The following is a 14,952-nucleotide window of genomic DNA, read 5'->3' on the forward strand; positions in this document are numbered from 1 at the left end:
TTTTTGAGGAAGGAAGGGGTATGATAAACAAATAGAAATGCAGATGAGAGATGTCTGGATGGGCGGAGCTTACAGGCAGAGAGAGTAGCTAGAAAGCATTAGGGTACTAAGTGTCCCTTCTTCTAGACCTATACCTTGTCTTTCATCTCTTGTCAGTGGACAGGCGTCTTGAAATAACTCTCCATATCTCTTGTTACCACTGATTTACTTTGTGCTCACTTCTCAAGCCATGCAGTCTGTCTTCTACCCTGCAATGCCATCAAAACCGCTCTGCTGAAGGTCGCCAGTGACCTCTCAGTTACCAGCTACATCTTACTACACCTTATGGTAGCATTTTGTACTTTTGCCCTCTGTGTCCTTCTTCAAATTCCCTGAATTTTCTCTTTGTACTGTTCCTGTTTACAGTGTCCACGTTTTTGTCACCTGCTCCTTCAACTTTGATGTTTCCAAAGTTTTCCATCTTTGACCCTCTTAATCCACACCATAATTTCTTTATTTTTTTCTTTTTCTAAATTAAATTTATTGGGGTGACATTGGTTAATAAAATTATATAGGTTTCAAGTGTGCAATTCTATATCATCTGTCTATTGTATTGTGTGTTCCCCACCCAAAGTCAGATCTCCTTCTGGCACCACATATTTGACCCCCTCTACCCTTACCCGCCTCCCCGCCTTTCCCCCTGATAAACACCATACTGTTGTCTGCGTCTATGAGTTCGTGTCTTGTTCATTCGTCGCTTTGTTTTATATCCCACATGTGAGTGAAATCATATGGTTCTCCCCTTTTTCCATCTGACTTATTTTGCTTAGCATAATAATCTCAAGATCTAACCGTGTTGTCACGAATGGGCAGTATTTTATCTTCTAGCAGAGTAATATTCCATTGTCCAAGTGTACCACATCGTCTTTATCCAATCCTCTACCAGAGAACACTTTTGTTGTTTCCATGGCTTAGCCACCATCTCACACCAGAACTTCGAAGAAATTTCCTTCATTTCCAGTTCTTCAGCCCCTGTGACTATGACCCCAGCCTGTCTGCAGCCCATCTCTCTTTGCGGGTGTCATTTCTGGTGCCTTTCCTTGATTTCCTTGGGGACCCGCTCCCCAGATGTTCCGGGACACCCTAGACATGTAAGTCCAATCCCAACCTCTGACCCTTCTTACCTAAACCTATTCTTCTTTTCTTGTTTCCTCAGGTTAATGGCACCATAGCTCTGCATGCTCCCAAGCTGCAAACTGTTGTAGTTTCTCTGACTTCTAGCTTGTTCACTGGCCGAGCTAAGCCTCGCAGATTCTCCTTCTGAAATGACTCCTAAATCCATACTGTCATCTTGTCCCCTGCCATCACCTCAGGCCAGGCTCTCTTGCCCTCCCTCTACCTGTGCCCTGAGTGTTGCTTTCTAAGCATACCAAGCCCATTCACATCTCTCACATGAGGGGTGTCCTTCTCTTGAGCAAACACGTGCTCATTGACTATATTCAGTTCCTACTGATGCTGTAACGAATCCCACAAACTTAGTGGCTAAAAGTGACACCAATTTATTCTCTGACAGTCCTGGAGGCTGGAAGCGTGAAATGAGTTTTATGAGGCGAAAATCAAGGTGTCGGCAGGGATGGCTCCTTCTGGAGGCTTCAGGCGAGAATGCATTTCCTTGCCTTTTCTAGCTTCTAGAAACCACCCACTTTCCTTGGTTTGTGGGGGCATCATCGCAATCTCTGCTTTCGTCCTCACACCTCCTACTTCTCTGTGATCCGCCTGCCTCCATTTTATAAGGACCTTTGCGATTACACTGGGCCCTCTCAGATCATCCAAGATAATCTCCCCATCTCAAGAGCCTTAATTTAATCACATCTGCAAAGTCCCTTTTTCCATGTAAAGTCACAAGCCCTAGGGATTAGGACATGGACACACATTCACAGGTTTAAAGGTTCGGATGTGGGTATCTTGGGGGACCATCATTCTGTCCACCTCATTGAGTATCAACACTGCATGTTAGGCACTGTGCTAAGCTCTTTGAAGGGAAGGGTCACGTTTTCTTCAGAATCCTTCCAGCAGCTAGAACCCTCTTCCCTCCCCCCACCACCCCAGTCCTTTTTTCCGAACCCATGTACAGCATACAGTATGCAGTGCCCTCAGGACATGCTGGTACATTGAACAGGAACAGGAACTAGGATGCTGTCAAGGAGGAAATGGGTAAGGAGGAGGCCTCTAGAAGCAAGAGAGAAGCTTGGAAGAGCTTATTCGTGATCTGGTTCCCTGGTCCCAGGTGTCTGCAGCCTCAGTGGCTTGTCCCATGGTTGGCCTGAGTCGAATTGAGACGGGGCCAGCTGTATTCCCTACTGCAGCACGCATGGCTGCATACGACCCAGATGAGGCGATTTTCTGAGCAATAGGGTAGGGTATCAGCTGACAGCTTTTAAAGACAGATTTCCAGAAGTGCTTTTCCAGAAGGTTCAAAACCATCTTTCATTGCACTACATCACAACTTTTTTTTTTTCAAAACAGTTTATCTTCCACCCTGTTAGCGGAACCAGCCCAGTAGGAATTGTTTCAGTTCTAGAAGGCCTTTTTGGGGTCCCTGTGAGGAGGAGATTTGATTCATCAGATTAAGCCTATTTGCTTACCCGCCTTCCAATAATCTCCTGTTACTTTTACCCCGGGTTAAGCAATTTACTTTAAGCCTGGTCACGAAGCTGGGGATTGAATCCACAAAACTCTCTCTTTAGAAGAGCCTCTGCTTAGAGCACTCACTTCTGTTCAGTTTTGTTAAAAAACCTGTACATGACAGCATTCTCAACAGATGCAAGACCGAACCAGCAGGTGTGGGTTTGAAGAGCAGGCACGAAGACAAGCCACCCACTCTTGTGACTTCAGGCCCTTCCCTTTTGGCTCCCTTGTGTCTTTTGTACAAAAAGGAAACAAAACCCTGAAGACTAATTAGAACATTTCCGAGTTTCCTGTGCAAGGTCTCCTACACATTCAGGCACTCCGCTCACATCAAGAGGGCTTGTCATCAGATTACATTTCTATTCAATTAGTGAGCAAACAACATCAAACCACCTTCTCCTCTGGTTTCCTTGGCCCGGGAGCCTAGAGCGTGAGCCAAGAGGCCAACCAGCCACGCCCACCATCAGAGCCCTTTGCTGGCTCCTCCCACCACCTAACCAGAGCCACATTCTTTCAGGGATTATCAGCAGTTTTCAGAAACAATGGTTCACATCGATTTGCAGAGCATCAGTTTTAATGAGCTAAGAGTGGGATAATACCCCAGATTTCACAAGCTGCCACTTTATTTCAATGTAATTACCTCCCTCTGCAGATTTAAAATCAACCAAGACTTCAGACAGACCAGGGATGCTAAAGGAGGCAGCATCCATCAAAACTGACATAACCATGGTGAAGCTGTCAAACTAAGGGCTTTAACAGTGATACTTGGTAAGACACAAAATACTCGTGAATGCTGCTAATGCTTTGTCACCGCTTAGAGAGCCTCGCAGAGTGGGTGGGGATGTCACTGCACAGGACAGTTCACTCCTGCTGATCTGGCCACACTGCATTTGCAAAGGATGTCCGTGGGAGGAGAGAGTGCCTTTAAGTTCTCTCAATCAAACCCTGTGGTCCGTTTCGGCAGGACTCACTATGTGAAAGGCATAGATGGGGCCAGTGCTGTAGGTTTAGAGGTCTGAGGACATGATCCCTGCCTCCCAGAAGCACACAGAATCCCAAATATAACACAAAAATGGTGGTAACAGACGTATTAGGCTGAACTGCAGGCAGAGCAAGGAGTAGAGGAGGTGGGATTTAGAGTTTTGAATTTGGACAGCTCCCCAGAGTAGCCCGGGAGGCAGGAGAGCCAAGGGCAGTTTTAGGGAGGGAAGGGCATGTTCTGGCTTAAGACTTCCATGCAGAGTGCTCGGGACGGAGACGTGCGGGTGCCCCCGAAGTCCAGCTCAGAAATTCACGATGCGATGGGAACCCACTGAGGTCTTCTCAAAAAAGGGTGGCCCAATCAGATCTGTTTCAGAAAGGTAACTGGACTACTGGAACCGAGGCAATGCCATTGACACGGGGTTCTTCGGGTCTGGAGAAAAGGTTTTCCACCCATTAGGTCTGTTAGGACAATACCGTGTAAGTCAAGGAACAGAGTCGACTTCAGCCCGAAGGCTCTCCCTTCAGTGGCTGAGAACCAACCGCAGGGGGATTTGGATGTTCTCTTCCACCAGGTGGAAACAGCTCTCCATTTCAGCACTCCCTCCGCTAAGCCAGCCTCCCGTCTCCATGCCTGTCCTGCACTCCACACAGAACGTTCTCACCTTGCAGTTCTGATGAAATTACATTTTCCCACTAATTCCACACTAATATCATTCTCAGAAAAATGCTTCGAAGAGCACCAAATCGGGCACAGGAATTAACACCCGAGAGAGTCTTAATTGCATTTTCCCACTGACAATAGGGCCGTGGGTTACTTCAGCTCAAGCAGATAGCGGCTAAAGGAGTCCTTCAAATCCATTTGATTTATACGTTCTTCTCCAAAACCCAGAGATGACTCATGTCGTATCGTATCAACTCAAAGGAAGCAAGGTACCTAGCTTACAAACTGACTCACTGAAAGGAATAAGAATTATAAATTGTCCTTATGAAAGGCTGACTGTCCTTTCTACTTACATTTACAAACTTGGAGCACAGTATATTCAAGTTAGATTTATGGTGCCACATTAATAGGATGTTAAAAATAAAATAGCCAGGGCACACAAAGCATTCTGTGACCTGCTAATGCTTCTCAAAACTGCATCCCGACAGATGCAAAGAATTATTTCCCCAACAAAAAGCCCCTGACTCAGGGCAATTTTCTGCACAGCCATCACTGGGGGTGGAGGGAGGGCAGGGGAGAGAGAGAGTTGAAGTTATGCTTTTCACATACCATGCCATCAAGTGCATTATTATACCCACATAATATATTGATGTAAACTAGGTTTACAAGTTCTGAAATAAATTCTGGGCTGCACAGCCCAGCATTAACAAGTGACTTAAGAGTAATTCATGACAATTTTTTAAAATCCCCAACATCTGCAATGGATGACCATTTGAAAAAGGCTCACTTTCTGACCACTGATGATTTTTAAACTCTCCGGTAACGATTTAAGCCTTTAGGTCTTTGCTACTGCGGATGTTCAGAGATTTAAGGAAAGCCAAAAATTTCTGGAAACGAGGGTGACAGTTTTACAGATTATCATCGGGTTCTGTTACTTAAGCTCGTTTTAACAACCGACGTTACGGATAAAATCAAAGCGCTGTGCTTGCTTCTGTCAGGCCTTTGACCTTAAAAGTAAAAGGAAGCAGAGAACTGTGGTTCACACATAATAAACAAATCTCCAAATTATTAAAAAGGCATTTTATTATAAATACATTTTAGTTGTAGCAGTAAAATACATTTTGTGTTACCATGAATCTTTTTAAACAAAAGAACTTCACTGAGACAATGATCACAATGTAGGAACTGTAGACCCCCAAAATGAAAACCTGTTCTAAGGAACCAAAGTGGCTAAAGTAATTCCAAAACTAAGTTAAAAAAAAAAAAAAAAAAGAAAAAAAAAGAAAATGATAAAAAAGGAAGGAAAAAAAAAAACCCTAGAGTGGCTTTGGGTTATTTTACTCTTCAGGTCCTAGAACCTCTCACACGAGGTTATCATTAAATTCAAAGAAAAAAATTTTTGTTATAATTTTGCTGTAAATTCTGATTAGATGGTTGCACAACTGGCACTTCTAACAGATGGAAACTGACCACCTCGGGTTTACGTAGCCTCCCTTCAGAAGACTTACCAAAATAAAACCCAGCGTGAATTTGCTAAGCAATTGATTATATGAAGTTAGCTGAACAAGTTTAGATAAGAACCGTATTTTTGAAGCATTAAAGAAGAAGAAGAAGAAAAAAAAAAACAATGCCACTAACAACAGGACCCTTTAATAAAATGCAAAACAAAACCCATTACCTTTATAATTTAGAGAGGTATTTCAATCACCATATTTACCTAGGATACAACTACTACATATAACCAGTACCTTCATGGGTTTCAGAGAATCAGGTCAGCTGACTGGCACAGAAAGCGGATACAGTACAATGTCATATACATGGATTGATAGGAAGCAGACATGGTCTGGATACATGAAAATCCAAGACTCTTCCTCTGGGGGGCTGGGGGAGGGGTAGGGGGGTGCTGAGAAACATTCTCAGGTGTGACTGACGCATTAGGACTTCATCCCAGACAAAGGAGCCCTCTGATCCACTGAACGATAGAGGTCTTTGCGTACAAGGCATCGTGCAAAGCAAAATGTAAATAAACCGAAGCTCCCTGTGAGTTGGAATTGGATAAAGGAACCTGTGCTGAACATAGAAACAATCCCCACTGAAGGTCATCGAGCCTTTCAAGCAGGAAGTACTGTTAAGAATTCCTAAGCTGTGTATTCTATGATGCTTATCGTGTGGACGTCTACGTCTAAGTCATTCTACGATCTATTACCTTAAAAATATTTTTTCTCTTCCTAGTATCTCAGTAAATCCAAAGCCAAACTAAAAACCAGAAGCAGAGCCCAAAATCCCTCAAACTAGTCCATGGAGAATATTAACGACAATGACGTTAACACACAAATTTTAAAATATCCAAAGACCTGTCAGGTTCATTACATTATAAACAGTTTCCTTCTCAAAAATAACTTGCTCGTACATGTGCACTTATAGTTTATGAATAACTCATGCTGTGTACGTGGTAGATCCCCCTAGGCAGTTTTGCAAACATATATAGGTTTTTAAAGGTAGCAAAGTAATCAGAGACAATTATCAACTTTCTGCCATGTACAACAACTCAGCCTCCCCTAACACCTGCTGACATGACAGAGAATCCAAAGTAATTTCAACCTGAGAAACACATAATTTGAAAAGAAATCCTTTGCCCTTCCCCCACCCCCCCCAAAAAATCCATAAACTACAAATACATTATTTGGGGATTATTGTTTTCGATGTTCCGTGTCACCGCCATCTTAAGACAGGACCTTCTGTACTTAGTGCCTCGATAAATGCAAAGTGCATCCTCGTGACATTCTGATGGCTTCCTCCCGCAATTCTCATCTCCATGTGTAGATTATCAAGACTGACTCTAAGCACACCTAACAAATGCACAGCTTCTGGACCAAAGCCCAGGCTGCAGAGTACACAAATCCAAACTCACCCTAGAAATGAAAGAGCTCCTCCTGCACCCTCACGTGGAAGAGGACCACAGACCTTAAAGGGGGCAGGCAGCCGGAGGGGGTGGCAGCCAACCCAAAGGGCTCATCACTCCACAGAGCTCTTTCCCCATGAATGTTCCACTCATGGCATCAGAATTATAATAATGTCTCAAGAGCTCGGGTTTTTATACTGAGTAAATAAACGCATGGTTGAAAAGGCATTCCAACTTCCTCTAGACCAATGGTTCTCAAAGTGTGGTACCTGGACCAGCAGCATCAGCATCACCTGGGAACATGTTAGAGATGCAAATGATCGGGCTCCAGCCTGCAATCAGAAACTCTGGGGGTGGAGTCCAGCAGTCTGTATTTTAATAAGACTTCCAGGTACTTCTGATGCTGGCTTGACTTTGAGATCCCTGCTGTATCCTGCTCAAAATTCTAAAATCTTAAAAAACAGGACACACTTGTGAACAGACATTACTGTGTGACTGCTACTGTGTTGAAACCTGTGTAATTTGCCACCCCTTCCCCTTACTTTCTCAAACATAAAATTATTAATGAAAAACTTCAAAAAATCAAATATTTTTTAAAGTAATACTGATTTTTCCCCTCCTATACATAGTTCTAAGGCAGGCAGTCACGTGCTAGAATGCAAAATAAAATATAGGAGACCTCATATATGAGGTATAAAAATAGCTAAAAAGACTCCCCAAGAACATAATGAAAATTCCATAATATTGTTTAATGAACTCAGAATTATATAAAACTTACTATGCTTTATGCTTAATATTTGTATCAAAATAAAATCTCTCTGTGAACAAATTGCAAATAAAGTCTGGTCTAATACTCTGATTACTGAAACTATAAGTATATGAACGTCTCTAGGTTTTCTTAACACTCCAGTTTTAGAAGATATAGACTCTGTGTTTAACTGGGTTTTGGATTTAACCACAGTTCATATTACTAAGTCTAGATTCTCCTCTTAGGTACCTCTCCCTTCAAAGAACATTTAGAAACTCCTGTGACTGTTTCTTTAAAGTTTATTCCAAAGTAGATAATTTTCAATCATTTCAAAAATTTTAAATGTAACATTAAAAATTTGCTTTTAAACTGTTTAATCTGATATTCTAGTTTAAAGTAATAAACTAGAGCCATTTTCTGAATGTTTTATAAGAACGTTAAACATTAGTAAACTTCACTTCTTGTAACAATAGTCTTGAAATTACTAACAGGTATGAAAGTAGTAAGTGTGAATTTAGCAGCTTTACAGTAAAATCTCAGCAAATACATATCCAACCTTGAATCGATGGAAAATGTGAGAAGCCTAATATAATGAGCACTTTGAAGACGAACATGCCACTTACTCTTCCATGATATCTAGTGTGACGGACATCACTAAAGTAATATTTTGAATAAGAAATCATATACCGTTATCCATTATTTCTAATTGCCAGGTAGTTTATGGATCAGATAGCAAAAAGAGGAGAGAATCAGAATCCATTAAAACATTTACTTGAGATTTAGGAAGACACATAGGGTGGTGGTAGAAATTAAGGGTTTTCATATGCTAAGAGGATGGTTAGCAAGAGATAATGAATGTCTGGTAAATCATAAAAGACAAATTACTACCTTTCTGGAAATAGAAGGAAAAAAAATGGTAGCCTAAATAACATTTTAAGGCAGCAATTTGTATCTTTCAATATATTTAGTTTCAATCTTGTATTTTTTTATACAATTTTTTCTGGGATTCCCTTTGTAAAAAAACTCCAATAGGAAACAATGCTATTTAAGTCTAACAGGTATCTTTAAACAACTTTTTCAGTGAATCTAATTTTCTTAATAAGTTGAAAACTAAAATTTATCTTGAAATTGTTTTTCACATCAAAGTGGCTCTCTCTAGTCAAGGTGGCTAGAGATACATTCTTATATGTTTATAGCTTTGCTCTTGAGATGTCTATACATGGAAAATATTAAACATGTAAAATCAGCTACACTTGACCAAGATAATACTATATATTATCTTAAAGTTAGAAAATTCAGCTAGCTTTCTCAGTAATTTCAATGCCTCCATAAACAAGGAAACTTTCACAACTAGGTCTTGGAGACTTCTATGTTTAATTATATAATGCTTATTCCTTGAGAATTCTGCTTATTTTACTTACTCTGCAATTCTTTGAACTGAAAAGACCAACTGATGTTTACATCAAACCTGAATTTATTCTAGAATCTCTGATGAAAACAAACAAAACACCCACAAAGCAGTGTTATTTCATATATACAAAATGACCTAGATAGAAAGCACACCTGTCTGAAGAATGGAAAATTAAGGTCATGTTAGTTTAAGTGGTCAATAACTAACTACTGATTAATGAAAAACAAAGTTTTGTTATAATGGTTTGGCAAAGCATATGCCAAAATGGCAACCAAAACCCCTTTTAAAGACACATTAGAAATTATCCATGTTACACTGAATGAGGCTCTTCAGATCTTAACAAAAATTCATTTTTAGATCAGGAAAAAAATTTTAGCATGAATACTCTAAAAATTATATCACCCTAAAATTTTTCTTTAAGGTCAAAAAAGAAAATCTTAGTAGCACTGAAATTAAAAAGTGAAATGAATAAAAAATAGTTCTGGGAAGAAAAAGGAAACTTCAGAGCGATACAAAGAACAAAGGAGAAAGACATCATGTGAACAATTAACCTCACCTAGAAGAAATTTGTTCTAGGAAAATAAGGCAGTTACTAATACTTGGTTTTATCCAAGAGATAACATCAAGTTTTCTTTAAAAAAAAAAAAAAGGAGTTCCTGAACTCTAAGGTTGAACTTTAGTATATAAAATAAGTTGTTTTTTAAGTCTGATTTGTGGGTACTTGCTAATACTGCCCAAATAATACCAACTGTACCCAGAAGTCATGCCTCATTTCAATGGAAACTCACCAACATTCCTTCAACGAGACTTGCTCAAAACCATTCAAGATGCTATGCGTAAATAACAGATTTAAAGTACAGTTGGAAGGATAGTAGCAAGTATTGCTGAGAAAGAGTAAGCTTGCTAGAGGTGGAAATACACAATCGAAGCAGAATCTAAGAGAGTATCAGATGGAATGGACATTCGAATCCTTGACTAGCTGTAGAAGCAGTATGGAAACGAATACTCAGAGACACTTACAGCAGAGCAGGAGACTAATAAGTAGCTATTACTTTAGTTTTTTAGAAATAACTGCTTAGAACAGGGATGTTACAACTTAACAGCTTCCTTATCCAAAGCCTCCATCATCAATATATTTATATAAGGTGGTGGGGTGTGCACATGACCTCTTTAAGTAAATATAAATATAAATAATATAAAAACTGATACTTTTTAAAGATTCAAGTATGGAAAACAGAAAATCAGGCGATTACTTCATGACAAGGGGCTAACCCTGACATGACAGCTGCCTTCATATTACCAACGTGCTTTTGAACGTTTATCTGGCTGGTGTTGTAGTCTTGTATATTTGTGGGGAAGAATCATCATGGACAAGAATATTATTTTTCATAGACATCCTCACACATCAGGGAAGCCTAGTTTTCACTTGGGCTATGTTTTGAGTTTCGTCACAGAGTTGGAAATACATGGCTATATGGCAAATTTTTTTCTTCTATTCTTGTGACTGAAGTATGTTGGGTAGAATTTGCCGTAGCTAAATGTGGAGATGCGACATCACACAGAGAAAACGTGGTGCTGTAACTTGATGGCTCCGTTTTCCGACTGCGATTTATACTAACCATTAACACATCTGCAGTCTACAGGTCTAGTCTGCCCCCTCACTGAGACCCGCGGCCTGTAATGTGAGGCCACATACAAATGACCTGCACTCTGAGCAGAAAGATAGAACTCAATAAATGAGGCATGCATCATTTGTCCTGCAGCTTGATAACCTTTAACTAAAGGCACTCTCTTCTCCTAAGTTCTCTGAGGGTTGCAGGGGGTTGGGCTGGCTGACATCAACTAAACTCCAGTCATAGAAGAGCTGTAAGTAGTTCCTCTTTACCCCTGCCACTTTTCAAGCCCATTTTAAAAGCCTACTGCAAATACAGGATGGCCTATTCAAAAGTAGCCCTCCAAAAACTATTTTTGAATGGATCATCAGGATCTACTGGTTAATTTGCAATGTTTCCCAACCTCGTCTTATTAAAAAAAAAAAAAAAGTTATATTGTAGTTTCAAGATATTTCTGAAGTATAAAAGCAGTACTACTAGATCTGGAAAACAATAAGGACATGCATCGCTTCGGAAGTGTTACAAGACCACAAGTTTTAAGAGGGTAAACGTTTTCCTTTGGATTTTACCAAAGTTCATTCAAAACAACTTTTAGACCATAGAATATATAAGATAGCTATTTAAAGTTTATATTTTTGTACAAGTTCAGTGGGGTTATTTTAGAAGAATCAAAAGACATGAAAAACAAGGGGAGATTTTTGCCCCAGATTTTGATGAATTTTGATACATCTTTGACAAACATTATATTTCTTCTTTAATGATGTTCCTCGAACAAAACAGTTAGCAAAATATCTGAATTGCCATGTATAATGTCACATTGTAATGTAAACATCAAAATAAGGTACCAAAATTTTTACTGGAGGGGGAAAAAAAAACCTTAAAGCGGCACAATTCTTTATACCACTGGAAGGGGGAGAGCCAGATTACAAACATTTACACATGCATAGTGAGGGAAAAAAAGGGTTTTACTAAATTCACGCATTTTTAAAATAGTTATCAAGTCTACTAAGCACCAACAATCCTAAAAATTTTTCAGCTTCATGATTTGTTTAAAAAAAAAACACACTATCAAATTAACATTAAAAACAAGCCTGAAGTGTAGCTTGTCCAAAAAATAACTAAATATGCCAACGTTTTTTCACGTTATAAAAAACAGTGGCATACAAAATACACCTGCAAAGAATGCCTTTAACTCTATCCTACAGTGGATGGAGATTACAACAGCACATCATACATAGTCTAAAACTATAAAAGTTTTAGAATGCAGCATCTTGTCACCAAAAAAAGCTGATAAAACTTAAAGTATTAAGAAGATGCTGCCCCTTTATTTTAAAAAATTTTAAATGAATTTAAGCAAAAATAACATACATCTGTACATCAACTGGCCATTTCTGGTACAGAAACCCAGCATATGGTAATATTATTGAATAAATGTAAATGCTACTTACAACTTTTTTTTCTTTTTAAATACATTTTAGACAAACTTTTTTTTCTTTTTTTTTATAGTTTCACAATTAACCTCTTAGCTGCTAGCTTGATGCAAACATATGTAACAATACACAAATTTAAAAATATTTTTTATTCTACATAAAAGCTGTCAAAATTCCGACTCACATCAAAAATGCAAAATAATGGAATATACTTTTAAAAAATTAGTTGCAAGTCTAGCAGCAAAGCAATTAAGTGAGAACGTATTTAATGTTAAAACAAAGGGAACTGTGCATCTATCGATGAAGTCCAACTATCTGAATTCTACTGATACGAATAGAAATTAAAACATTCTCCCTTCAAGGAAAAAAAAGTGATTATTTAAAATAGGAGTAAAAGCCATTGCTGCCCGATGAGCTCCCCAAGCTAAGTTCCTGGAACAGAGAAAGAGGGTCGCTACTCTTCTTGGCCTGCTCAGGCTGGGGCCTGGGCTTGGGTGGGGCCCGCAGAGCACTGGCGTAGGACATGGCGGGTTTGCCACCCCCGCAGCTCTGCTGGCCGCTGCTGTTAGCCGACTCCACGATCTGCTTATTGGGCATGAGGGGGGGAAACTGGCCGAGATGCTGCAGCACGTTATAGTTGAAAGAACTGGACACCTCAAGGTTTTCAGACTTCAGGTGATCCTCAGGGGGTCTGCCGGCCTTGGGGGGAGCTGAAAGCAGAAAACAGTAAGACTGATTTAAGGGCAAGCCCAGTGATGCTTGTGCATCTCATCGGCTCAGAGCGTCACAGCCGATTCTCCTCTCCATGAACTCAGTGACAGTATAGCCACAAGGACAGACAACTCTGCCACAGAACGTTAAAATCACAATGCAGCTAGCCAAACTTCTCTATCTTATTAACACTCAAAAAAACAATTAACTATGTGAGCTGGAATAGCTAACATAAAAACTAAAGGTCAAGTCTGAAGGTTTGCTTCAAAAACTAATTTGTACAATTGTACACTTTGATATTTAATATATAAACTGCTCAGTCTGAAAATGGGAACAAACATGTTCTTTCTTAAATAAAAATAAGCTGTATAGGCAGACTTCTGGTCAAAGGAGCTTTTATTATTAACCTAAGAAATAGTAGCCCTGAATTCTATTTCTTAAAAATGCTACCTTTTCTTGTAATACATATCATAAATAAACATGGAATAAGATGGAGAAAAACAGCTATAAACTTTACTTCAGATATCCTATAATCTGCCTGACTTTCAAGGTCCTTTAAAATTTGACTCTATTCTTCCTAATTTTACTGCCCACTAAATCATAACTTATTTTCAAACACTGCTTTTATATTCGATCTTTTAAAAACTTAACTAACATTATATTGAATTATAACCATAATACATATTCATTGAAGATAACCTGGAAATTACACAAAAGGCCAAAGAAAATAAGTCATTCATATTCTCAAATACCAGAGATAAGTCTTAATTTGTTCATGTATTTTTTTCCTAAGGTCATAATACAATGCAGATATTTCATTACTTATTTAAGTAATCTCTCATTTTTGGAAATTTGGATTACAGCCAATTTTTCACTTTTATTCACCATGATAAATGTTATCAGAGATAAATATTTCTAAATATTCATGAATATTTCCTTAGAATAGATCTCTAGACGTGTAATGGCTGGGTCATTGGTATAATCACAATACACAATGAAAGCTTTTCACACCTATGGGCAAACTTCTCTGCAGGAAGATGCTGCAAATTTATACTCATCCAATGATGTTTACCCATATCGCAACACTGGTGTTATTATTTCTCTTTTAATCTTAGCCTATTTTATAAATAATCTTTTAATTTGTATATCTTTGATTACCGATGTTTATAGACATTTCCCCTATGTTTATTACCTGTGTGGATTGGAAGGTTAAGGTGAAAACATTTCATTTTTTAGTTTTAGTATTTCATTGATTCAATATGCTAGTTTCATAGTACTATTCTAAAATTTCATCCTTCTAGAACATTCATCTCTTTTCCGCCTAAATGTTACTGATTTTGTGACTGAAACAATTGCTTTTAAGAAATATTTCAATATAAAAGTGACCAGTACTGCCTAACATCATACATAACCATTTTATTGGCTGTTCGAGACCTTCCTAATTTTATTTGCTTTACTAAGATTTATTATTAACCACATTCTCATTTTCATGACAATATCATCAGAATTTAAAATGTTTTCATTCAAATAATACTTAGAAAATAATACTTTAGAGGCAGTTTAACCTAATGCCTATGTTCCTGCCTAAATTTGATTTTAAGACTTCTATTCATTTATCATATATACTCCAGATAAGAGAAACTATGAATTTCGCTAATCTTACAACCGATGATACTTTTCCAAAATACGTATTTCCATCCAATCTAAAATCGTCCATGTATTTTAAGAAAATGTCTGATAAAGTATGCTTTGTCACCAAGATATGTGAATAGAACCCAAATACACCTGTTAGAGAGGGGAACCCCACCTGCAACGTGGATCCACC

At 38.7% G+C, this 14,952-nt stretch overlaps 1 protein-coding gene across 1 annotated transcript in view; it reads right to left on the reverse strand.

Moving 5' to 3' along the window:
• Positions 1–10,091: 10,091 nt before the first annotated feature.
• HELZ (helicase with zinc finger) overlaps positions 10,092–14,952 on the reverse strand; it is a 148,479-nt gene continuing 143,618 nt past the window's right edge. Inside the window, exon 33 of the mRNA XM_023535656.1 lies at positions 10,092–13,126. Within this exon, the coding sequence (XP_023391424.1) occupies positions 12,792–13,126 (335 nt within the window). The 3' untranslated portion in view covers positions 10,092–12,791. The remainder of the gene's footprint in view (positions 13,127–14,952) is intronic.

The sequence above is a fragment of the Pteropus vampyrus genome, unplaced genomic scaffold (genome assembly GCF_000151845.1).
Source record: "Pteropus vampyrus isolate Shadow unplaced genomic scaffold, Pvam_2.0 Scaffold143, whole genome shotgun sequence".
Classification (NCBI taxonomy): Eukaryota; Metazoa; Chordata; class Mammalia; order Chiroptera; family Pteropodidae; genus Pteropus; species Pteropus vampyrus.